The sequence below is a fragment of the Poecile atricapillus genome, chromosome 1, assembly GCF_030490865.1.
Source record: "Poecile atricapillus isolate bPoeAtr1 chromosome 1, bPoeAtr1.hap1, whole genome shotgun sequence".
Taxonomy (NCBI): domain Eukaryota; kingdom Metazoa; phylum Chordata; class Aves; order Passeriformes; family Paridae; genus Poecile; species Poecile atricapillus.
Genome location: NC_081249.1, coordinates 175,922,883 through 175,948,401, shown reverse-complemented (window position 1 = coordinate 175,948,401; position 25,519 = coordinate 175,922,883). Strand labels below are relative to the sequence as shown.

The following is a 25,519-nucleotide window of genomic DNA, read 5'->3' as shown; positions in this document are numbered from 1 at the left end:
TTTTAGTGAAAAATTTCAACAAACAGGAATTTAGCAAGTAGGAATACACCTATCCCAAAAAAAGCCCCTGACAGAAAGCATGCCAGTGTCATGGGAACCACAAGTAAATACTGACTAGTCCTAACCAGCAGGTGGAAACAGATTTTAATAGTATCTAACTAATTGTGGTATAAACTTGGTTTGAGACACAAATAGGTTCAATATGAGGTATAAGATTTATGTTTTTTAATTTAGCATTTTAGAGTTCGGACAAATCCCTCCCAAGTCAACAGAAAGTCTCATTCTTGCTTAAATAGGGTTTACATCAAATCCCTGGCAAGCACAGGCGTTCCTAGTTGCCATCACCTTTCATGATGAGTCATTAGAAGCCAAGTTTCTACTTCAGATTGCTTTTCCAACTCAAAATTCAAAGCCCTCACATGACATCCAAACAGAAATATTTACACAAGATGTGTATAAATATAAAGTTTATTCAGTATAGTGTTTAGAAAAATAAGTTCACATCATCTCAGAATACAAATAAAACACTTAATTGTCCAGGCACAAACCCCTATTACAGTACAACAAACATACATATTTTAGATCTCTTTGGTTGGGTAATTAAGCACAGATATGTTTGATGATACACTCTGGGGCAGCATCACCTAACAGTGCAGTAAAGTCTTCTTGATTATTCCCTCCTCTAACGCGTACATTCCGCTTAAATTTAATATTTGTTGTAAGGCACAATAAAACCCATATTGGAGAAATAACTGGTTAGTTCTGGACAAACAGTACATGCAGCAAAAAAACAAACATCCTCTGAATGTGAATCCTGAAAGCCAGAAGATTCACCCCCTCCTTGAGTTCAGAAATTTAAGAAGCAAATTTTTAAATTATATGAAACATACAACTAAGGTACAAAATATCCTTCAAGATAATAACTGCTAGGAGATACAGGAAGACTTCAGGCATCCTTGCTTTTAAAAATACCATTATTTTTGTTTTCAGAATTATGAAATGACTACTGTTTTTGATGATTTGACATTCTTCTTGACCACGAGCTCTGGACAATTCACATTCCCAGAGCCTGGCACGCATATTTCACATGATACTGGAGAGATGCACCCTCTTGTTCATCTGCCCTTGCTAAGGAAAGTGCACAGACACTGGAAATCTATGCACATGAAAAGCTCCTGTGCACACAGGGCCAAATTCCACCCTGATTTATTTAACTGAAAATCATTACTGAGGTGATTTTGCATGATTTGAAGTCAGAACCTGTCCATTATTGTCATCAATCTCAGACTGAGAGTAGTAACAACATTTCCAGCCTCACTTCTGGGCGAAGTCACTTTCTGAATGAGTCTTCCTGAATCCACAGGTAGGGGAAAGCAGTAAATGGGAAGAGGTATATGCTTTGATAGACTGTTTGGTTCTACCCAAGTGTCAGCCTTGTGCTCTGGTTTGTGCTGCCACTCTGTACTGGGCCAAATCTGTCCCAGTGAAATGAAGGGACCATATTCCCAGCTGGCATGAAAGGACAGTAAAGTCAATGGAAACGTGCTAGTTTAGCCCAGCTGAGGACCTGGCCAATAGAAGTCTGTGATTTACATTGCTGAAATGTCCTTGCAGGTATGACCACAGGGATGATGCTGCAAATAGTCCACACAGAGCATTCAGTTCATCGTGTTTCTGGTTTTCTGCAAAACTCTGGGTGCAACAGAAGCAGCTTTAATCAAAAGTAGTAAAGAGAGGGGTTTTTAACATCGTGCTTTGTAAGAATTTGCTTGAACTTCAGGCATAGTTTTCAAAGCTGAGTCTGGGACTAGTAAAGCAGCAGAATTTGGCAATGTTTTCTGTAAGACTTCCAGTGGACTTAGAAGTTACAAACATATGTGAAGCTGAAATGATCTTTTATTCTCATCCATAACAGAGAGGGAGGGAAGAGAAGGAATGTGTATGCCAGGTAGACATACCTTCCATTTAAACAACAGAATGTGATAATAAGGGTTGTCTGTGGGGCTTGGACACTCACTGCCTTCCCATGTGTGGGAGACCAGCATCCAAATCCCCTAAACACCACGTAAAAATCCTTGGTTTGGGAATCAGTGGAGCAATGCCTTATTTACAGCAGCCAAAGAACTGGCCCTGGACACTTTTTGGGGCTTTGAGTACTGTCTATTGAGAGCAGCAAGCTTGCCTGCCTGAGGGCCACAAAATAAAAACTTACCCTTGTAAGGAATAAAACTACTTATTTAAATTTCTATTTTAAAAACACTGTACCGTGCAATGAATCTTTATATTGTGCATATGTACCTGCAGAAAACATGAGGTTATAACTACGTTATCTGGAGGGAATGACACTTATTTTCAGTGGGAGAAAGAAAGAAAGAAAGAGTAAAAGATAATAAGAAGTTACTTGATATCTGGAAGACTAGGTTAATCTTACTTTGTCCCAAAACACTGCTTTTATGTACATCTTCCACTCCCACTGAAGAGTGGGAAGTCTCCTATTAGAAGTACCAGACACTCCAAGAAACGTGCCACTGTAACAACATACACAGTTTTTCACATCAACTGTGCCACAAAGCCATGGAATTCAGAGCCTCAGTAACACAACAAACGCAAAGAAGGAAAAATTAAAAATAAAGTAACAGGTACTGTTGTAACACCACAGTCTCTTCAGTTATGAGAGATGATCACACCAACAACTGCTCTGAAAAATTCCCTAGCTTGCCTCCAAATATAGTCTGAGCTTCACAGACCAAATATTAATCCACCATCAACTCCTTCAGAGCCAAGTACACGTTCTCCATTAAAATGACCATGATACAGGGTATTTCTAATTTTCCAAATGGCTGAATGATTTCATGCAAAGCATATACAGCTACTGCTACTGTCATCACCATCTTAGTTACATGGGTGAAGAAGAGGTGGGAAACAGATTGCTCATGCTGGGGCCCAGCAAACAGATAAACAAGCAGAGCTGCTGGGAGAACTCTGGACTATCGGATTCCCTGCTCACGCGGAGCTCCCGGGAACGTCAGGGAAAGTTGTGCCAGGGGAACATACAGCTCCATGTCCTGCTTGTGATAATCTCTGCTTTAAAGCACTTGCCTCAAACACCCTGTTTGCCTGGGAGCACGTGGGGACAGCCAACTGCTGATGAGCTGCTCCTGCCTGCAGAGCGCCAGCCGCTCCGTACAGCTGCAAATGCTCCCCTTGCACACTCCTTCTTCCCTTTTCCTGCACTTTTCCCTGCAGCTCTGGAGACTCGGGCTCACAGCATGGACTCCAGTGCTCACCAACCGAGCTCAGCCTCAAGGTTCCACAGAAAACCTCGCAAAATACGCAATATAGTGCAAAACTACAATGAGAATGCCGATGCCGTGCTCACGGCGCACGGAAAAACCTTCATTCCCCAAAAGCTTTCCATGAAACCAGTTAAAACCAAGACAAACACACTGGGATATGACACCTTAATTATCTTTCCTTTCCATTTTTTTTTTTTTTTTGTCCTTTACAAGTGATCTTGTTTTGTCCTGATCCTGATCCAGAGCCCACAGAAGCTTATGAAAACATTTCCCATCGCCTTCCAAAGGCTTCAGACCAGGCCCCTGATGAGGATGAACACGTGCTTTAGTTACTGTATATATTCACATTAGGATAAAATATAACAAAACCAAACCCACAAGGATTAACAGCATGTCATTTTTGTACATCTGAATTCTCCTTATTATTTTAAAGCTTAAAGGATGTGCTTTTCCATGCTACAAAAACTCCCCTGGAGGAAAGGTTAAGGTCTGTTCCACCTGCCCAGAGCCCACCTGCTTCTGCTGTCCCCAGGGAGAAAGGTGTGGACACCCATCCCCAGCCAGGCACTGACCAAGACTGCTGCAGTTCCCACCAGGCTGCTTCTCCTGGGAGGATATATATAAATACAGACTCAACTGCACTCCTGGATGGGGCAGCTGAAGCCTTCCCCCACGGGCTGGTTGGCCAAAGGGCCTGTGTGAACATGGGGTTCCCTTCCCTGGCCTGTCCATCCAACCTTTCCTGCTCATCTCCCTCAGGCTATAGCCACGAGCTCCTCCTTGCCACAACCCTGTGGTCCCTCTGCAGACCTCTCCTGTCCTGCTGACGTGGTGCAGAAGGACCCATCCTTGGCTCTCTGCACTGCCAGGAAATGTCACGATGTCCAAAATCACCCACAAAGTCCAAAAGACTCTTAGAGCTCTTCTTACTCGTGCAAGCAGGGGCACCCGAGTCAGCGGGTCTGCTTGCAGAAGTAAGGCATCAAGATTTGGCCCTGAGGACGGATATTTGCAAATCAGTGTTTTTATTCCTCCTGCCACTGTGCTTTAGTAACAAAGATAAGGCCACTAGGAAGAAAGGCACGTGGAATTCTGTAAAAAATACACAAAAGGGTTCAACTAATTCGCAAATTACTAACAAAACAAACAAAAAAAACCCCTGAACACAAAAACAGAGGGGGTAGAAACAGTGACCTCCTGGGTTTGTGAGACTGGGAATTAATTTTCTAGTTTCAGTGTGATTAACATTTTACTTTTACAGTCTATTGCTTGAAAAAAAAACTACAAAAAAGTAAAACCTTGTCAGAAACAACTACGCTTACTTCCTGCTCAAACAATAAAATAAATTAAACAGCCAGAAAACGTTTTCCTTTTCAATGCATTGTGTCTAAAGTGAAAGGGAACATAAACCATAAATAAAATCCATTGTACTAATTAAAAAAAAAAGTCTCCTTTATAAGAACTGAAACAATATTTACATTCATACTGGATAGAAAGCTTCTGAATTGCATAATTCGAGTTTCAAATGATGCCTTTTCTGGTGCACTGACAAAATGCTAGCTGTAGCATTTAAAAACCTGTACATGATTGATGTGAGATTTTTGGTTTGAATGCAAGTCTGCTGGAAAAAAAGCAAACATACCAGTAACAATATTATGATTTTGTTTTGTTTCTTAACCTCAAACAACATAAAAGTAGCCGGAGAGGTATCGTCTAGAGTTCCTTAGAAATCTCTCAATGCCCATGGACTAGAAGTAAACAGAAAAAAATGTCTGCATTGTTTCTACTATTCTGGAGTGAGATTTTTGTTTTCTGTCTGAAGCTAGGAGTGTATACTTACTGTTAAGAGTATGTTGTACTATGGAGAGTCTGGTTAAATTTTCAGGGGAGTATCTGGTAGCCAAACCTGTACCCATTCCTCAGTACTTGTCCTGGCTATTTCCTTTCTCCTTTAATCTGCTTAAAAGAGAATACTGCATGCAAACCAAGCGTGGCAACCTAATTCCATTGCTGGAGATTCCTCTGTACATTGATTCAGACCACTTAAATGTTCTTCTGGTTTCTTTAAATGAAAAAAAAACCCCACCAAACCAAAAAACCCACAAACACCCACTAGGTGTTTGTTAGGGCCTCAACAGGAGACTTATCTATTAAAACAGAAAGCAAGAAAAGAAAGAAGTTACAAGTCTTGCATAACTTCATCCATCTGAACTGTCTGCAGTTTGGCAAGTTCTTTTTTGTCCGTTTCCAGTTCTTCACATACCGTGTCAACCATGTTACTCATAACATACTTAGATTTGGAATCCAGCATCATTAAATTGCCAGTTGACTTACTCTCAGAATTAGGTAAGAAATTCTCTTTGACATCAGGTACGGCTTGCAGAACCAACCTGTGCTCTCTGCCAAAATCCTGGTGCACTTGTGCAGGGGGGTGGCTGACACGGTCTCCACTTGTCGAAACTATTTCTCCAAGCACGGGCTGTGCTGTAGAAATGGACAAAAGATCCTGACTGGTGATGAGGGGACAGTTCTGGAGGGTTGCATAGTTAGTGTTGCTGATAGATATCACCGTAGAGGTACTGGTCACAGGTGAAGACATGGACTGACTCTCTGAGATACCAGAGCTCAGTTCTGCAGCATTTAAAAGAGTTGGTGGTGTAAGGGAAAAATTATGTGAGGGCGTTACATTCACTAACGAGGAGGCCAGGGACTGGAGTCCTGCACTGGATATATTTTCAGAAGACATGTTGACGTTCAGTTGCGTGCTCTGACTGACTGGCATCAACTGAGAAAACACCAGGCTTCTTTCCAGTCCTTCTTGCTTGACAGATCCTACTGCCTGGCCCGAATTGGGAACTGTATAAACCACTGCACTCGGAGCAAGGGGGCTGAAGAAAACCTTTCCTTGCTGCACTGTTGAAGATTCAGTTGTAAAAGTTCCTCCATCAGATGTGCTGGAGTTTACTGAAACATTACCTAGGGAAAGGGAAGCCAAAGAAAAGAAAACAGAGATTACAGCTAGCAGAGAGTTATGCAGTACCGGTCTTTTTTATCTTTGCAGTATACACATACACTAATATTTCATGCAACACTGAAAAGCAATTTTTGTAGCAGGTGAGAGAAAACTTGGTGTAAAGAAATCAATGCTGTTAACAGAAGTTGGTTCTAGAAAGTTAAAAAAAAAAAAAAGTTTCTGGTATATTAGATTAGGTATCTTTCAGACTCTCATTAAGGGGCAAACAGTCCCCAGCCATGTGACTAAAATGAATGTGCTTTGGCCTTCACTAGTTGCCACCACTCAATTTCAACCTAAGAATAGAAGCATGAAAAGCTATTAAAGATAGTTCAGTGACAGACTACAGCTTGTGTGTGGGAACTGGAGACACGTCACATGAAATCCACTACTGCTGGGCAGAACCTGCCCGAGTCAACCTGCACAGAAAACACGAAAAAACATCATTTCTACTGGTCTAACTAGGTAATCCTCAAGCACTCAGCTCTATTCCCTTTTACCTTGCTTTATCATGTTTTTCTAAAATCCTAATCCTACCACATCCACCACGCTGTGAAAAGTGACCCAGCATGCCTGCCCTTGCTGAAAGCCATGGCACTGCTCGTGTGGTGCTGCAGTGAGCCAAAGCAAGAAGCAGTGGCCAGAAATGACCTGGAGTTGTTTTCACTGGACATGTGTCATGTCAGTTGTCATTATGCTAATTCCTAAAATAAGAAATACTGGCTCTTGGGGCTGAGTCCCACTTGGAACACCTCTCTTTCTCAAAAGCAGTTTAATTACAAGAGACTACTGTTGGACACAGCTGAATATTTTATAACAGCACCGAAGGTGAATTTCTCACATGGAGAATATTTTAGTTCTCTATTAATTTCAGTTAATCAATGACAATTTTTTGGAATATATTATGCATATGGGTGAACTAGAATAATAAAGGCAGGTAACTTGAAGTTACTGTCAGTATTATTTACTGGCTAACTTGAAATTGCCTGCAGCATGCTCCACTTGGAATAGGCAACCAGCTATCCATCCAAAGAAACCAGAACTTCTCTCTGCACCAAAGATATGGTGGATCACTCTCCAGTGGGCAGTCAGTATTTTTTAAAATAGGGAAAATGGTCAGAGAAGAGCTTATTATGAATCTTAGGACTTTCAATACAATAGTTCTACAATACTTAAAAGGACTGAACTTTCTTTCTCACCTTTGCTGGATGTTAGTTTATGCCTTGGAGAATGTAGATTAAGTGGCTTTAGTAATTACAGGTGGCATTCAGACTAAATGTCTTCTCTCTTTAATCTTTGTTAAACTATGTGCCAATAACTTCCAGTGCCTGTGAGTGCCACATTTTAGGACCTTATAATTGTGCACCCATTTGAAATGTGGTTACAGAGCTTCAGTGTTCCTCCCTGTGCTTCAGCAAGAACAATTCACACCCTACACACATTAAATTCAAAGAAGCATAGAGCACAACTTGACTTTCATTATAGTATTCACAGCTCCTGAAACTAGAGAGAATCATTGCAGTTTAATAATTTTCATAATCAAAGATAAAGTGGCCAATGAGTACCAACTATATTCAACTGTGCTTTTTAACTGACCTGCTTCAAAAAAGGGATCCAGAACTAGGTTTGTGCTCCCTGGGATTCCTCCTGGCCAGCTGCAAGATTCAGACTATGGTATGTTAAGACCAACTCTAAAGTAAACTTGGGGAGGAGCCTCCACACTTGGCACATGAACCTGTGATGACATATTTCCCTTGGACTGAGGGCAGTTTTATTCAAATAGCCTCACATTTTATATCTACAAGCTAGTGCTTACTTCTATTGTTATGTTATCTGTGTTTCCCTCAAGTTTAATCTTTCTTAATTATGGAATAGAAAATGTACAAGCAACTGCTCGGTCTTGTTGTGTCTACAGTAATTCAAAATGTATTTTTGTGAAATGCCTTCGTTAAGAAAACAAAAAAACCAAAACAACTACCACAAGAACAACAACGGTAACAATTTCCAGCTGTCATAATTTTCATTTTTATGAACATTCTCATTAAAAGAATTCAGTGGCAAATGGGGAATATTTTGAGTTACTGAAACATGTAAAATTTGCAGATATTTGTGAAGACTCGCATCACAGACTTCTGTGAACAGCATGAGATGAAAGGGGTGTAAATTACCAGACCTCCTTCCATGCTCTTAACAGAGGAGCTCAGCCTCATCTAACAGTCTGCCCACGAGCATAACCCACTATAAAGGCAGGCAAACGGTACTATTTGATGTTCTGTGTGCAGTCATGGCTGAGATACAATGTTGATACCTTGGAAGAAAAGGACCACAACTTCAAAAATGCTAAGTGTGCCTGATTTCCAACTTTTTCTCATACCTCTTACTGCAAGAGGCAAAGCTTTTACCTTGTGAAGCTGCCACAGAAACTGGAGGCAGCTGCAGAGAAGAAAAACCAATGCTTCCGTTCAGCAGCTGGCCATTTGTTCCTGAATTGGGGATCTGGACAATGCCATACTGGTTTATTTGGACAGGAGCAGTAAAAGTAACTACGGAGCCTCCATCCTGGGAAGCAGCAGTTTCTACGCCTTCCCTTTTCACTTCTGAGCTCGGTATCAATCCTGGGAAAGTGACTGGGATGTTGCTAGGGCTGAAGGCTGCTGTGGCATTGGGGACTGAAGCCTGAAGGAGTTTGAAGTCTTTAACATCTTCTGACGACGATGATGACAGTATGTCAGTGATGGACACCCCGTTGCTCACAACACTCGACGCGGTTTTGGGCGAATTTAAGGTAACAGTCTGCGAAGTGCCCACGCTGAGTCCATTGAGTATGACGCTGTTGGGTCCCTGAAGAAATGAGCTACCGTTGAGGAAGACAGGAGAGGTACTGGCAGACATGAGGTTCCCATTCAACAAGACACCAGACGAGCTCAAGGCTATTTTAGTGTTTCCAAGCTGCTGCATGTAGACAGGCTCCATGTGGCCGGGAAGGCTGAGGCTGGTAACGCCATCAGATGAGCTGGAGAGCGGATGGGGAGATAAATCCTCCCGCCCCTTACTGGATTCATCTTCTGTGCTAGGGTTGCCATCAGACTCGCTGTGGGAGATGGAGAGATGACATTGCATTACCACGGCATACCAGGATCTCTGCACCGAGGGGGACTTCTAGCTTTAACACAAATATGTGAAAGTTTCCACGAACATTTTTTGTCTGTGTTTTGCCTTTACAAGGCACTTTAAACGAATATTCAAGCCAAGGGAGGAGGTTTCTTAGAATAGAACACATCAAACCAAACGCTCGCCAAAGGAGAAACTTTACAGACTGGGTTATGGAGTTGTAAATAAATTCCTCCACCCCGGCGACAGAAGGGGACTGCCTGGGCCCCCCTCCTCCGGCCCGGGGTGTCCACACGTGTGAGACCGGCCGCGGCCATTTGGCAAAGCGCTGGGAGGTGAGGCAAGGCCGGGAAGCGCCGCGGGACCCTCCGGGCTCAGCCTGCCGCCCCCGGCCCGGGGGAAGGGGGAGACCCCGGCCCGCGCTGCCCCCGGTGCCGGCGGAGGCACCTCCGGCCGTGCCCGGCGCCCGGGGGGAGGGACGGAGGGATGGGGGGCGGCCTTTGTGCCTCCGCCCGGGGCTGCGCCGGGTTTTTTCGCTGACTGGTCCGCCCTCGGCTGCATTTTTCGGTCGCTCTCCCCTCCCTCCCCCTCGCCCTTTGATGTGTCCCGCGGAGAGGGGCCGCGGCGGCACAATCGCGCCCTTGGTTGAGAAATGCCTTGGGGCCCCCTCCGCCGGCCGCTTTCCCTCCTTCTCTCCCCGCTCCCTTCCTCCCCCCTCCTCCCCGCGCTTTCTCCCCCCTTCCCGTCCCTTCCCGGAGGAAGGCGGGGGGCGGGAGCGAGGAGGTCACCTCCACCTGCCCGCGCCCCCGCCGCGGGGCGGGGGGAGCCGAGCCCGAGCCGCGGGCGGAGCGGGGCCGGGAGCCCCGGGAACCGGCCCCGCTCCCCCGCTGAAACCCGAGCCCGGCCCGCTCCCGAGTCAGGTTTCAAAACAGACGGAGCGCCGGGACCCCGCGCGTCCTCCGGCCGTCAATGATTAACTCTGTCAGGCGCGACAATTGAATAAAAACAAGGAGCGGGGGGAACAGACACCCCCGGCCCGTCCCCGCCCGGGAGTCCGCCCCGCGGCTCCCCCGTGCCGGGAGCTCCCCCGGGAGCGCGGGGCGGCGGGTCCGGGAAGTTTCCCCGCGCCGCCTCGCACGCCCGGGCCGGGTGGGTGTGTTGGGAACGAGGGAGCGGGGAGGAGGAAGGAGGGGAGGACGAGGCGCACCGAAGGTAAGCGCCATGTTTGCAAGGGAAGAAAGAGCCGGGAGAGGGAAAGGCAGGCGGGAGAGGGGGCGGGGAGGAAAAGTTTTCCCTCACCTTTTGGACTGGGTCTCGGAAGGGTTGCGGTCCCGCTGCCTACGGTTCTTGAACCAGTTGCTGACCTGGGTGAGGGACAGCCCGGTGATCTTGGCCAGGTTGCGCTTCTCGGCGGGCGAGGGGTATCGGTTCTGCTTGTAGAGCTCCTTCAGCGCGTTGCGGGACTTCTCCTTGAAGCAGTAGACGGTCTCCTCGCCGTCCCAGATGGTCCTGGGCAGGGGGTATTTCCTCCGCAACCTGTACTTGTCCACCGCCCCCAAGGGTCTGCCCCGAGCTCGCTCCGCCTCGGTGTAGCGAGCCTTGTACCAGAGCTCCTGCAGCAGCGGGTGGTTGGAGGAGTCGAAGTTGTGGCTCTCCAGGATGCTGTAGAGCTCGGCGTAGATGCCCTGGTGAAAAGCCACCAGCGCCCGGGCTTTCATCAGGCTCTCGTTGCCACGTAGCAGATCGCTCTGGGGCAAAGACCACAGGAACCTGGCCAGGCGGTCCAGGTTCCCACCTTGTTGCAGCGCCTCGCACACGCAGGCGACGTGGTCCGGGGAGAAAGCCAGGGGGGTCTGCGAGGAGGAGGAGGAGGAAGACGACGAAGAGGAGGGAGAGGAGGCAGCGTGGTGATTCCTGGCCAAGAGTTCCGTATGGAGCAGTACCTGTTCCGCGGCTCCCTCCTCGCCGGCGGCGGCGGAGCCTGCATGCTCCATGGGGAACGGGGCAGCGGCGGGAGGGGGCGGCGGCGCGGGCCCGTCGGGGGCTTCGGAGAGCATTTCCATCACATTTTCCTCCTTGATCTCTACCGCGATCACGATGTCGTCCGTGGCGGGGGAGGCAGAAGACATGTTTCGGTTTGTTTTCTTTTTCTTTTTTTTTTTTTTTTCCTTTTCTTTTCTTACGGGTTTCTTTTTTTCCTTCCTCCCTCCCCCCCCCCGCGTTCCCTTCTCCTCCTCTCCCCCCTTCCTATCTCTCTCCTCCTCCTGCTGCTCTAGCCGATCAGGTTTCCCCCGGCCCCGCGGTGACCATCCGGGATCGCTGCTGTATCCCGGCCGCGCTCCGCCGCTCCCCCCGCCGCGACTCCCGCACCCGCCGCAAGACTATGTGGCCCCGCCCACCGCTGCCCCGGCCGCGCCCTCCCATTGGCTGCGCCGCGCCGGGAGGGCGGGGCCACAACGTCTCCGTGGCAACCGTCAATCAAGCGGCCGCGCTCCTCTCTCCGCTCCCCCCCCTCCCATCTCCACCTGGAGCCCCCGGGAAGCGGCGGCTCCGTCACCTGCGGCTTTCCCTGGAAGGGGAAGGGTTAAAACGCTCCCGGTGCTGTCGGTGTTGGTGGGTGAGGGGGTTTTGCTATGTTCGCTTCTGGGCCCCTCATTTCAAGAAAGTCATTGGGGTGCTGGAGCGCGTCCAGAGAAGTGTAGCGGAGCTGGGAAAGGGTCTGGAGCGCAAGTCCTATGGGGAGCGGTTGAGGGACTTGGGAGTGTTTCGCCTGGAGAGAAGGAGACTGAGGTGTGACTTTATCACTGTCTGCAGCTCCCTGAAAGGAGGCTGTAGCCAGGTGGGGATCGGGCTCTGCTCCCGGACTACCAGCGACAGGATGAGAGCACAGAGTCTTAAGCTCGCCAGTGGAGGTTTAGGTTGGACATTAGGTGAAATTTTTCCGCAGAAAGGCTGATTAAACATTGGAATGGGCTGTCTAGGGAGGCGGTGGAGTTACCATCCCTGGAGGCGTTTAAGGGCAGACTGGACGTGGCACTTGGTGCCGTGGTCTGGGTGACACGGTGGTCTTTCCCGAAGCAATCGATTCCGTGGTTCCTGCTGGTTCGTCATGGGCAAGCGTCCCCCGTCTCCCCCTGTTACACGTGGAGCTCTGGGGCCCGGCCAGCCCCCCCAGCCCCGGCGCCGGGCAGGCGCTGCCGCTCGGGCGGGCGGTGTCGGGGCCGGGACGCGTGCGGAACGCGCGGAGCGGCGCTGGGCGGCGGCGGGGCCGTTTGGCGGCGGCACCGGAAGGCGGAAGGCGCGGCGGGAGGAGGGAGGGGAGCGGGAGGCGGCCATGGACGACCTGGGCTGCCCGCGGTGCAAGACCACCAAGTACCGCAACCCCTCCCTGAAGCTGATGGTGAACGTCTGCGGGCACACGCTGTGAGTGGCGCCGGACGCTGGGGGGAGCGGGCGCGGTGCGGAGCCCCGGCTGCTCTGCGGGGCACCGGGGCCTGGGGGAAGGGGTCGCTCCCCGGGCCGCTCCGGGGGTGGGGGCGACACCGGCTCCGCCAGACCCGAGCGGCGCTTGCGAGGCGGCTCCGTCCCGCCTGTGCCGCCGTGTCCTCCTCGTGTCAGCCGGGGCTGGGGCCGGTGTGGGTTTGACGGGCTGCCCCCGCTGCCGTCTCTGCGGTGAAATCCCGGGGAGGGACCCACGGACACGGCGTGAGCTCGGGACACGCTCCTGCCCCGCCGAGCTGCCGTGCTTCGGGCTGCGGAACGGGAAACGCGAGGGAAAATACATTTCCCACGGAGCTAAACGTTGCTTGTTTAAAACTGTGCTCGAGTAGTAAAGAAAGAAGGCGTTCCGTTGTACTCTTTTAACGTGTTAATTCTGCTGGATGAAGAGTGCTTTGCTGAAGGTTTGGTGCTTGTTGGAATGTTGGAAAATCCTCTTGCGAGCCTTTGCTGATAGTAGTCTTAGCTCATTCTTTTTTGCTTTTTTGTCACCCCACCATGAAGAGTCATTATTTTTTTCCCTTTTCTCCCAAAACTCAACCCTTAGGTAGTACCCAGCATTGGCTCTTGCTGATATAGGTCACGAGTAGCCTGAACTCATTCACTGTCAGATCTAGAGACCATTCTTAGTTAGTGTGGAAGGTTAAAAGGCTGTACTCTAAATTCTTTCTGGATGTACACCATAGAAGTCCAGTACTGCAGTAGGACCCTTTTATATATTTTTATTTTTTGTCTTGTCATCTTTCCTGGGATGTTAATATTTTAAACTACGCTTGAATTACATTGAAAAAATACAGTCTAAGAGCTTTTGCTTGTCTTGGTTCGTTGTTTCGAGTGAACAGGATGAAGGAAGTCAGTGACAAGAAAGGATTTATCTTATTGTCTTAGGAAAAAAGTGTTACTTTTCATTCTGTTCTCTGCTCTTGTTCTCTGTGGTCCTGCAAGTGCTCTCCTTGTCACAAAGGTGTGGTGGTGTGGGAGAGGTGGCCTCAGGAGTGTCCCTTTGGTGACAGCAGTGCAAAAGGCAGCAGCCCCGTTCAGGCAAAGCTGTGCGGGTGTAAAATGATGCCTCGATCTTGCATTCGCCAAAGATCAAAGGACTTGATCAAAGTGGTCCTCATGTGCTTTCAGGCTCCTCCAGAGCCGCTTCCAGCAGAGGACAGCATGTCTCAGTCTGCTCTCCTGCTTTGGTTCTCAGTTTGGATGTTTTTTGTAGCTGAAGTTTGCTTGAGACAATTGATGTTGTTTTCTGCTTTACTGGGTGCAGTTGCTGACACGGTTTTTGGGGTTCATGTTCTTGTCTTGCTTCTTGTTTCTGCACAAGAGCTCTTTCCTTCCCCCAGCGCTTGTTGTTTGCATCTCTGTTGCAGAGTAGGATCTCTGGGGTTGTTTTTGTTGTAATTGAGGACTCTCCATCTCGATGTAGTTCAAGTGTGCTACTTTTCCTCTGTGTTTTCCTTCCAAGAGCTCTCTCAGGGTTGTACACCTATTATTGTTTCCCTACAGTGTTACAAAGCCTTCTTGCTGGAAGTTGTTTCTTAGTAATGGTTAATAAATTTCCACAGTAACTCATCTAGAAGCTGGAAGCTCAGATGACCCACCTGTGAATGAAAGGAGGTAATTGACACTTGTTCTTTTAAATTCACCACATTTCATTCACAAGGAAGGAAGATTTAATTAACTCTTAAAGCAAATGAGCTAACATATGGAGATTTATCCTTAGTCAATCTATTTTGATATTTTGCAGTTCTTACCATTGAATATGCTTCTCCTAATTTCCAATCTAAATTGAATTCTACTGTCAGTTTTATACGCTTGTGAACTTTTTATTACTTCTCTTTTGCAGGAATGTTGTGAAGGCTTTCTCTTTGCTGTTTTTCATTCTAAAGAAATCTCATTGCTTCAGTCTTCTCTCTTCAGTGATTTTTAATATTTTTTTTTTTGGTTACACTTGAGGCTATTCTCACTGGTGTTTTTAAGGCCTTTTCCACTTGGTTTGCATTTTATTGGAGCTGGACGTGGTGTTCCATCTGAGTTGTTAGCACAACAGCCAGAATCAAAATTATTTTGTGTTCTTTTCATATCTTCATTTCATTCAGGCAGGATGATGAATCTTGATGTATTTATTTCTTTTGCAGTGATGTGTTTGATTCATGTTGAGCATAAGCCCCAGATTCTTTAGCACTTTACCACACAGCATATCTATGGGCAGAACAGAATTCAAACTTGCTTTCCATGTTATATTGTGCAGATGATTATTGTTACCTTTTTGCTCTGTTAAACAACTTGTTACTTCAGGTGACTTTTGCACTTGCTTCAAATGACTTTGGATTCTGAGGCTCTCCATCCAGGTTTTTGAAACTGCCTGAGATTATTCTTCGTTAAAATCCTGATATTTTTCAATGTGTATTTTATGGACAAAGTGTCTGGGAGATATTGGAAATTGTTGCTTGTGATCATAAGAAATCCAAGCGAGGCAGAGCAAGATATGAAGCTGCCTGCAATAAGTTCATTCCTAAATAAACCTCTTCCTCTGGTTACTTTCTGTAACAGTGGAGAATGTGAAAAGATTAGAGCCATATGAATGGGCTTGCTACCAATTTTCTCTCTGACTGAAATAATGATAGCTTATCTCTGGGTGTGGGTTTCTAATCATCTCTGACTACTTCAGTATGTTCTGCTTTGGTTTAGATTATATGACTGTCAGTTTAAGAGTGTCAAAAGTCCAGTTAAACCAAAACTATATTGCCTGTAGTTGCTGTTTCATTACCTGTACTGTTACCGTGTCATTGGAGGGAATTATATTCCTTTGATGAGATTTGTTCCTAAGAAATTGTGTGTTGAATCTCATCTGTTCTGTTATCTGAAATATGTAGGAGATAGGTTTTTTTTTTCTCAGATTATTTTGGCATCTTCTCAGGATCTGATGGTAAACCTGACTCTGGTCTGTGCTTTCTTGTGTACTTGTTTCCTGCTCTTCAGAGGCAGATGCTTTTAGTCCTTCTCTAGGTTGTTGGAACTCAATGCAGAGAGCAGAGATGATCTAAAACTTTTTTTGTCAGTTTTCAAAGGGTAAATATTACATCTACCAGATTTGAAAACCTTGAAGTACTCCTAATGCTGTAACCCCTGGATATAGTCCACAGGTTTATGGACTACACGTCGATGGGTTTATGGAAGCTCATTAAGCTGTCTGCAGAAGCACATTGCCTTTATGGTGCTTTTTGTTTGAAGGGTGCCGATAAATCTGCATGGAAAATTCAGAGCCGTGGTTTGCTGGCTCGGGAGGTTTGGAGCAGTTGCTGTAATGCATTTCCCAGTTCTAGCCTGGGCTCCTGCTCCTTCTGCTGTGCTGTGAGTTACATTAGCCAGCTAATCCATCTTACTGAGTGGAGATTGATGCAGAAAATGCCCCAAGTGCTTTGGCATCATCTGTTAGAGATTTTCCCTCTCATTGAATAGTGGGTTAATGCGCTCCTGCTTCAGCTGCGCTTTCTTGCATTGCAGGCATTCTGAAGCAATATTTTCATTTTACCTTCAGTGCTGCCTCCTGGTAGTTTCTTTCCTAAAGCTCTGACCTTTCCTATTCTGTCAAGTGTGCTGTTCACTTAATGAAGCGACCTGCAGTGATGTGATTTGCACTTGTGTAAAATATCTTGGATTTTAAAATATTGAAGAGCTTTTATTTAGCTGATTTATCAGTAAGCTTCAGATCTTTGTTTAATCTGGGTTTCAGAAAGCTTGTGTGTGGTTTTACCATGAGTTCATTTTATTAATTTTGTGACTTTGCTTTTCCTTCTGAAGAACTGTGAGAGTTGTCTTCTTATGCCTTCCATCAGTCACGTTGTTTCCACTTCCATATTCTTAGGTGGTTCTTGTCCTCCAATTAGAGTGAAATTAGAAGAGCCATTTCTTTTATCATGGTTTATTTCCCCTCTTCTTTTTTTTTTCTTCTCACCTCTTACATAGAAAAAATCACCTCAGACTGTCTGAGAACTTGTTGGGCAAACAGATGTCCTGTTTTTTCCTTCTTTTTTGACAGATGGCTGCAGTGAAGGTTCTTCTTGCTATAAAATCCTGTGCTTTGGAGGTTCGGCTGTTCATTCTTCTCCTCTTCCTCACTTCATTAATTTAAATCATATCTGAGGTAGATGCCTTGTGTGAGTCCTTGTGCTGGCCTCCCATCCCTTTTCTTACTGTGACCTTGACCCTGCCATCAGATTGGTTCTGGATTTTGGCAGCAGCATGCAGGTAGCATTTCTCCTTTCTCATCCTTTGCATCTCTTCCTGTGTCAGTGGCTTGACCCTGTGTTAGAAAACTCACAGTGGCTTTCTCCTAATTCTGCACGTTTGCATGGTCAGTTCTCCCATGGGCAGTGGGGCTCTGGAATGTGCTCGTGGCAGATCAGTGGGATCAGAGTGCTGATAAGCACAGCAGTGCTGCAGTGGAGATAAGGGATAGGCAGGTGGCTGCAAGAGGATGAAATCAATCATTCGATCTTTTAGAAACAACTTTCAGGTTGGGATTCCACTGCAGTTTATTCCAGTAGAATCTTGCCAAGCCTTACAATTGTGAGAATGGGTTTTTTGGGGTTTATTTCTTAGTAGTTTGTTTTCCTTGGTTATTGCTTCTCGATCAATATCGCCAAAAGTGTAACACCATGTGTTTTTGGCATCAGAGTAATGTTAAATAAGCCTTTTCCACTATAAATCTTCCCTGTCACTGGGAGGGAGGATGATAAATTAGCAGTTAAAAGTTGTTCTAGGATGGGACTTAGTAAGGAAATGCTTAGTTCAAGAATAATGAATGTCTTTTAAAGTTTATTTTCTTAAGTATAACAGAGATTCAAGGCATCAGATACTTGGCTTTAAAGAAACTTTTGTGCAGAGAAAAGTGTGTCTAATTATGGAGCAATGCTTGATTAAAGTCCTGTAATGCATTAGCTTCTAAGGTGCATTGATGGCTTTGCTTTCTTTTTAGGAGTTCACTCAAGAATTATATTCAAAATCTGTTGTGTATGCATGACAATTTTTGGTTATTCGGACAATTCCTGGAGTCTTTTCTAAGCATGCAGATGCTGTGTGCGTGCTTGCCAATGGAGTTGTAATCCACCTGGCTTCACTTGAGACCATGAATTATCTTTTACTCCGCCTGCTTGGATTTCATGGCCTGTGTTGAGTTTTAGGAGGCAGGTTAAACATATCCCACTGATTTACTTACATAAAGAGGAAAGGAAATGCATCCACCCAAACCCGAAAAAATGTTAAGGTTGTTACAGGAGTGGGTAAAGAGATTTATTCTTGGCTGTAAACTTGGACCATATGGTCTCCAACAAGGAGATACAAAAATGTTAGGTAAAAAAAGGTAGTTAATTGGGACTGCTGGTTCACCTTTGTTATCCCACTGCCTTTTATAGGGAGCAGGAAAGGAACTGCTATGTAAAGCTGTTCCTTAGGGGTCAGTCCTGGTGCTCCAGCTACCTGTGAGCCATCCTGGCTTGTAGAGGGAGGAAATGTGGGTGTCTGCAGACCAGCAAAAGCAAAGAAACTCCTTTTCTTCCCCAGTGTCATGCCAGCTGTTGTGCTGTCTTGGCAAAGTGTCATTTCCAAGCTTGACATCTCTGTGAGACAAGGGCTCAGGACCAGAGCAGCCTCCACAGAAAACTGGGAAGTTCAATTTCAGCTGCTGCCAGTTTGTTGGTTTTGGGCTTGCTCATGTACTGTCACAATCTTAGACAGTAGCTGATGAACTTACTTTATTACAAGCTTTTTCTGGGTCTCTTTCCTGTCTTCAGGAGACTTATAGAAAGGTGTCTGGGCTCCTTACTAAAACATAGGGTTTTTTTACTCCTGTTTCCAGAGGGAGATATATTTATTTCTCATTTAATTTGTTAATAAGGCTTCAAAAGGAAGACAGTGTGAAAAAGCTTACTGTCTCTAGGCCCAGCTTTGTGCTGCTCAGGGGAGACATCAATTCACCAAGTTGTGTTCTGGGGATTCTCTAATCTGCCCTGCACCCTGTTAGGTTTTTTCCAGGGATTCATTAGGGGGGAAGTGCATCCTTGGAGAGCTCTAATTGCGGTGTTAAAGGCTGCAAAGATGAGGAAACAGAGATTACATTATTTACATATTTATTTTAATCTCAGAAGCTTCTGGAGTTTTGTGGCTGTCAAATTCCCTGGGAGGAAGAAGAAGGAACATCCCTGGTGAATTCAGGGGAGTGGGGTCTCATGCCAGTGCGTGGGGCTGGACTTGTTGGAAAACAGTTTGGAATCTTCTTGTTTAAACCCCTTCCAAGTGAAAGGATGGCTTGGCTTCCTGCTACATTCTTCTCTGCAGTGTGGTTCAAGAAAATGCCTTTCTTCTAGGATGGGGGGAAACCCTGGAGACTGTGGAAAATAGCATAAAACTGTATTTCAGCCAAGTGAATTTGAGTGAAGAACTCTAAACTAGAGGTAGGCAGTGAAGATCTGTCAGACCTGTACCTTTTAATCTGAGCATGTGGGGATTAGGGGGGCTTAAATATGCATTTGAATTTTATTTGGCAAGCTTTTTTTTTTCTAAAGAAAATACCTTGAATTCAAGATATATGAGGACAATGATTCAGGGCTGTCATTTGTAAACATAAAGGTTGGCTGTGATATATATGATTTTTAGGCCAAAAAAAGTGGTGTGTGGGCTTTGGAGCACAAACAAGTATGAGTGTGATGGTTCAGCCATGGAAGTGTCAAGATTTGTGAACAGGCAGCAGGCACGAGGAAAAAAGCCACCAAGCTTTGGTGCTTACCATACCCTTGAAGGAGCTGATCTAATTTGCTAACCTGGCAGAAAATGAACTTTTTTTTGTCAGTTAATACTGTTTGTACAGAACTAGCAAGTTGAAGGGGTTTGTGAATGGTTAATCAGACATCAGAGGTCATCTGTAGGAATCTGTGCCTAAAATGAGTTAGGAATAGGGTGGAAGGAAGGAAGGACCTTCTTATGACACAATGTTAATTTAGCTTTTTTAACCATTTTGTGAAGCTCTGTGCTTTAAAAGTTGGCTTATCTGGGAGAGCAAGTGTTCTGTTTTGTCTCTGAGGCTTGTTTTTTTGCTGTTATTACCATATCACACCTCAGTTTAGGTTCCTGGATGGTAGATCCTTGTTTGTTTGAAAAGCATGAATAATCTTGGTGGATTAAAGCGGATTGGGACTCCATGCAGTTGAAAATCTCAACCAGAACAGGAATTTAGTGTGGTCCTGAAAGAGCCTACTTTGCTTTGGGGAGATAAGTAATGAAAGCTATGTAAATATATTTCACTCCCAGTAGTTTCCACCTCTGAGAGAATTCTCTCAGTTTCTTTTGTGTGACTTGAGACACATCAGGGAGGTCTTTACTTATTTTGTCAGATCTGCTATGAGACTTTAACTGATGCTTGGTTGAAGTAATTGCACAATCAAAGCCTGTCTGCTGCCTCAGAGGAAGAAGCAAATTTTATTTTTTTTTTAATGTTTTTTTTTTAATGTTTTTTTTTTAATGTTTCTCTGAAAGAAAGCTTTTTCCTGACTTCTTAGGGAATAAAAAATCTAGGTCATCTTTCTTCTTTGTCTTTTTGGAGTTATTCCTGGTTTTATTAATTGGGATTAGATGCTCTTTGGATCCAGTTCCATCCCATTAGTCTTCCAAAGTCTCTATGAGTTAGTCATGGGAGGTGATTAAATCATTGCTGAAATACCCAAGAGGTTATTTCCTTCTGCCATCCAGTTTTGACAGTGAATATTTGCTTTTACTTTTGCCTCTGAGTCATGGTCTTGATACTTCTGATGAAGTGGTGTTAATGCCTCAGTTTAATTCTTTTGTTTTAAAACTGGCATATTAAGAAAATCTTCTCTTTTCTCTGTTGAGCTATCAGTTGCCATGTCTGCTTGGTAATACTTCTTGTCTGCTTAGCAAAGCTCACAGAGCTCTACTCTTCATTCCCTGTAAGTACTTTCTGGAAACTTAAGTTACAGTTCTACTCCTTGTGACCTTGGCAAAAGGAAAGCTGTTGTTTATATCCTGTCTCTCCAGTCAGTAAATGGAAAAGTAAATTATTTTTCCTTGGTTCTGAAAATTCAGTCTGTTTAAATCTGCAGCCTGGATTGGAGACTTTACAAGAGCATGCAGTGACAGGACAGGGGGGATGGCTTCATGCTTAAAGAGAGCAGGTTTAGATCAGTTATTAGAAAAAAGCTCTTTACTGTGGGGGCAGTGAGGCTCTGGCATCGGTCACCCAGAGAAGCTGTGGCTGCCCCATCCCTGGGAGTATTCAAGAACAGACTGGATGGAGCTCTGAGCAATCTGTTCCAGTGGAAGGTGTCTCTGCCCATGGCAGGGGATTGGAATGAGATGATCTTTAAGGTCCCTTCCAACCCAAACCATTCTGTGGTCCTGGAAATGGGTTTGGGTGCCCAGCTTGAGGAGTCTTCCAACATGCTTGGCCCCTTCTGCATTGGGTAAATGCTCACCCTCTTAGGGGTGAATATGGTAATAATCTGACACAGATGTGGTAAATCTCTGTGCTGAAAACAAGTGCTTCTCAAAAAGAAGGCAGACACAGGAGCTGTTTAAACAATTTTGTATTAGGCAGGTTTTTCTTTAATTTTTCTTTTAATTGCATCAACTTCATTTTAATTGAAGCTAATAATTCTGTGGGTTTGTGAGGAAAAAGGACAATGGGCTCTCTTCTGTGTGGTTGCACTAGCTGTCAGATGTTAATAAGCCATATGCATAGGTTTAATATTTATGAAATTAAGCAAATAGATACCTAAGTTGCTTTAGAAAGCACATGTGACTTGGGAGCTGTAAATTCACAGCAGGGCAAACCCAGAAGTGCCCTGTTGGGGTACTCAGAAGTTGTGTTTGTGTGCATGCTCTTTGGTTGGTTGTTCTCCCTACTGGACAGCTGAAGGTGAAGTTTGAAGAGAAGCCAGGTCAACATTTTGGAAATTGAATTGAGTACTCCATTGTTCATACCTGGTGAGGAAATAAGGAAAAACATTCCCTGAAAGTAACAGACTGTGGGACAGGCACTGTGCTGAGCTTGCATTGGGAACACTTCAGTTTCACATTGCTGGTTCCCTCTTTTGGTTTGATGATATGCAGGGAACAGTGGATGTTTCCTCACAGACTGCTCTGGCTGCAATTAAAGTCACAGCTAGTAGTCCTAACAGTGATCTGAATTTTGTAAAGACATTTACCTGGTTTCTCTTTTTAAAAAAAAAAAAAAAATTGCAGTAATTAATTTTGGCGATACCAGATCTGAGAAAAGATCTTATCAGGAACTGCTGCTATATGTGACAAAATTAAACTTTGTCACAGCTAAAAGCATTTTTTGATGCTCTGAAAATTATGTTAAGTTGTTCTTGTTTTGAATATAACACATGGGGGAAGAGACTATATAAAGAAATTCTTGCAGGGTTTTTTTTGTGTGGAACGTGGTGAAGTTCAGATCAGTGAGAACAAGATGGCTCTGTCACAAAGGAACAATGAGGAAGTCATCTGTCTGATAAATAATTTGGCTTTGATTGAGAAACATGAGGTAGTGATTTTTGCTGTGCCCACACAGTCCTGCCTCCATGGCTGGCACTAAGGTTAGATTATGTGTAAGCATTTGCAGAGTCCTGGGCTTAATGTAAGCATGACAACTTCTTCAACATTTTAGACAAGACAAGTGGCTCTGCTGAGAGTTAGGAAATAGTGGGATGGGACAGAGTGAGAAGAAATGTATTTTGTTGGTTTCCTCTTAAGAGGGAGTGTTGAGGTGCAAGTTCCCAAGAATGTTGTGCTCTTCACTTTTTTATTAGTTCAGAGAAGTGTGGCCAGACTGCCAGACTCTGCCAGGGTGTCAGAGGACTGATGTTCCTAGACAGCAAAAGGCAAGGGAGTGGTTTGGCCAATGTTGACACCTTCAGGCTGCTGAGCCAGAATGGGAAGTGTTGGGTCTACTAACTAACTGGGCAGGAAAGTCTGGCACTGGGATTAGATGTATTGCAAGAACTACCCCCAGAGCCAGGGTGAAGGAGGAAGATCTCTGGTCCCAGACAAGTACAGGCAGACAAATGTTTAACTTCTTTGTCTTACTTGCAGGGTGTCATGTGTTTATGTGTAAAAAGAAAAAAAGGTATCTTTGTGGGGATTAGAAGCTGAGCAACCTGTAGGTGTAACTAGTGGCTAGGTAATTTTTACTGTGAGTATACGAATAGCCTTGTGTAAACAGAAGAGTCCAGATTGTGCTGGGAGTAGTGTCTGTAGGCTTTAAAAGACTGGAAAAATGGTCCTTACACACCCTGGACAGCAACAGGAAAGACTGTTGGTGGAAATTGTGTAGTTTGATAAGCTTGTGACTGATGTGCTGTGAACTAGAAATGGGAGGCTGCCTTTAAATCCCCAAGATCCCTTTTTTTAGGAAAAAAATGAGAAGTTACCTTTAGTTTTGGGATATGGTTTTGTTCTGTAAAGGGAGAGAGCGAGGTTAACAAGACTGAGGGCAATGCCAGGGTGATGGGATGTTGCTGAACATCATCAGCTGAGAAGGCTTGGAGGAATTCAGGAGCTGGGGAGATACTTCTCTGCTGAGCTTAGTCTAGAAGTGCTGAATTTCTTTCAACTTTTTAACTTCTACTCTTGCAACAAAATTTTGCTAAACAAACCTTTGATTTCTATTCTGTCTGCCTGGATTTGGGGAAAACACAATACAGGAGGTGTGTGCAGAATCAGCTGCCTTCACACGGGCAGGATCTCAGTGTTGTGTGAGTGAAGCAGCCTCTAAGAGATTTGTTTCTTGGGATGAAGGTAGGGAGCTCAGATTGCATGGAGTCTGTGGGTGAACCTTTGCTGACAGATTTTGGAAGGGAACCTTCTCTTCTGCAGGGAAGGTGTGACTGGGAAACACCTCGTGGCTCTGGGGAAACTGAAATGCTGAGGTGGTTGGAAGGGGAGGCTGACTCCCTGTCTGACTGTATGGCACTAAAGGAAGCTGGAAAGATCACAAGGGAGACTTGCTTGAAGAAAGGGACATGACTACATGAGGAGTTGGGAGAAGGAGTGATGAGCATAGGAAGATGTGAAGTTCATGGAGGTTGAAGGCATGGGAATGTCAGAGATGAGGATTATGAGTGTGTGTGCTTGAACATTGTGGTGGAAGGCTGTAGGTGTCTAAATGGAAATTAGCCAAGCCTGGATACAAAAGTGTTGGCCAGGAGAAGAAGGAAAGGTGCAGAGGGGCATTCAGATCCTGTGTTCCCTCAATGGGCTGGAGCAGCACCCGAGTGTTGGAGTTGGGTGGAGTTGGCCAAGTTCCTGGAGTGCAATGTTTTGTAGGGGCTCTGCTGTGCCCATGGGATGCCCCTGTGGAAGTGCAGGCTCTGTGCAATTCCTCTTGCCCTCCCTGGGAGCTGGGCTTTGAGCAGAGGAAATCCTACAGAGCGCTAATGCTAATCGCTCTCAAATCAGGAATGTGAAATTTGGGCATGCTTCAAGCATTAATTATAGTGGCTTAATTTCCTTATCTGGTAATGTGGGGATAATGCTACCTCATGGTGGTTTTGAGAAGGTCAGTTATTTAATGCTGACTGTGCATGCCAAAGAAAACTGGAGAGGGGGAGAAAAACAGTAAACGTGTCGAAGCAGGATTTGAGCAGGGCAGAATAAACAAAGTCTGAGGATAAAGTGGCATTGCCTGTGTGTGTTAGCTGAGTGTTGCCTATCCAAAAGGCTGAAAGAGGTGGGATCCTAACAAAGTGGAAAGAGCAACCCCTCATCCTGGTGCCTGGCAGGTAATGCACATTAACTATAAGGAAAACACGTAATGCCTGGGCCGTATATCATATCCATATATCATATACAGGTTGTTAGAGGAATAACATGACATTGAGGCCTCTACCCCATGGCCTGGCTTAGTTGACATAAGGTAATGGATTTTGAGGGGAGGAGCTGAGCAGCAGCCTGATTGCATAAGCCTTTTTTCCAAAGGAAACTGGCTAGCACAATGTGGAGATATAATAAATTTATATTGTGGTGCACGACCACAAGAGGGATCAGACTGCTTGAATTTTCACTTTTGTGTTTTTGATTCTGCCTTCTTTCATGTAGCCTGTGTTACATGTGGAGATTTTAATTGTCTGACTTGCCAATGATAATATGAGAAATGTGGTTGGGTAGTGGGCTTGGCTGTAGTTTGCTTTCTGTCACAGGTTTGTTTCTTGGCTTCAGTCTCTGCAGTAAGAACACATTAGTGCATGACTTTGATAAATAGATTTACATTTCTGCTTGCACAAGAAATTATCTCTTATTTTTTGCTAGGTAAAGCTTCATTTCCAATACTCTATTTATTTAAAATGAATGTTCTAAAATGTGACTGTGCCATTGAGTGCAGATGAAATACAGAGCCTGTATTTTATATGGGTTTGATCATGCAAACCTGATTTTGCTCTCCTGTTTTCTTCTGGAGTATCAGTTGTATAATTAGCAAACGTATACAAGACAAATGCTGAAAGTGATCATTCCTTGAATACAATGGACCACAGTCACTTTCTCTTACACTTAATTAGTCCAACATTTTGTTTTAAAATCTGTTTGT

General features: G+C 45.1%; 2 protein-coding genes across 3 annotated transcripts in view; one reads left to right on the top strand and one right to left on the bottom strand.

Moving 5' to 3' along the window:
- Positions 1-304: 304 nt before the first annotated feature.
- Positions 305-11,670, bottom strand: SIX4 (SIX homeobox 4). 2 transcript variants are annotated; one of them, XM_058831094.1, is made up of 3 exons: positions 10,720-11,670; positions 8,712-9,400; positions 305-6,272 (listed from the first exon to the last, which is right to left on the bottom strand). In XM_058831094.1, the coding sequence occupies exons 1-3, from the start codon at positions 11,547-11,549 to the stop codon at positions 5,476-5,478; spliced, it is 2,316 nt and encodes a 771-aa protein (XP_058687077.1). In that variant the 5' UTR covers positions 11,550-11,670; the 3' UTR covers positions 305-5,475. The 2 variants fall into 2 exon arrangements, 1 of the variants encoding a protein (XP_058687077.1); XR_009276807.1 differs by having other exon boundaries at positions 6,135-6,272; positions 7,906-9,400; positions 10,720-11,667.
- A 1,015-nt stretch (positions 11,671-12,685) lies between these two features.
- The window catches only part of MNAT1 (MNAT1 component of CDK activating kinase), a 116,886-nt gene continuing 104,052 nt past the window's right edge, over positions 12,686-25,519 (top strand). Inside the window, exon 1 of the mRNA XM_058831107.1 lies at positions 12,686-12,843. Coding sequence (XP_058687090.1) covers positions 12,755-12,843 — 89 coding nt within the window. The 5' untranslated portion in view covers positions 12,686-12,754. The remainder of the gene's footprint in view (positions 12,844-25,519) is intronic.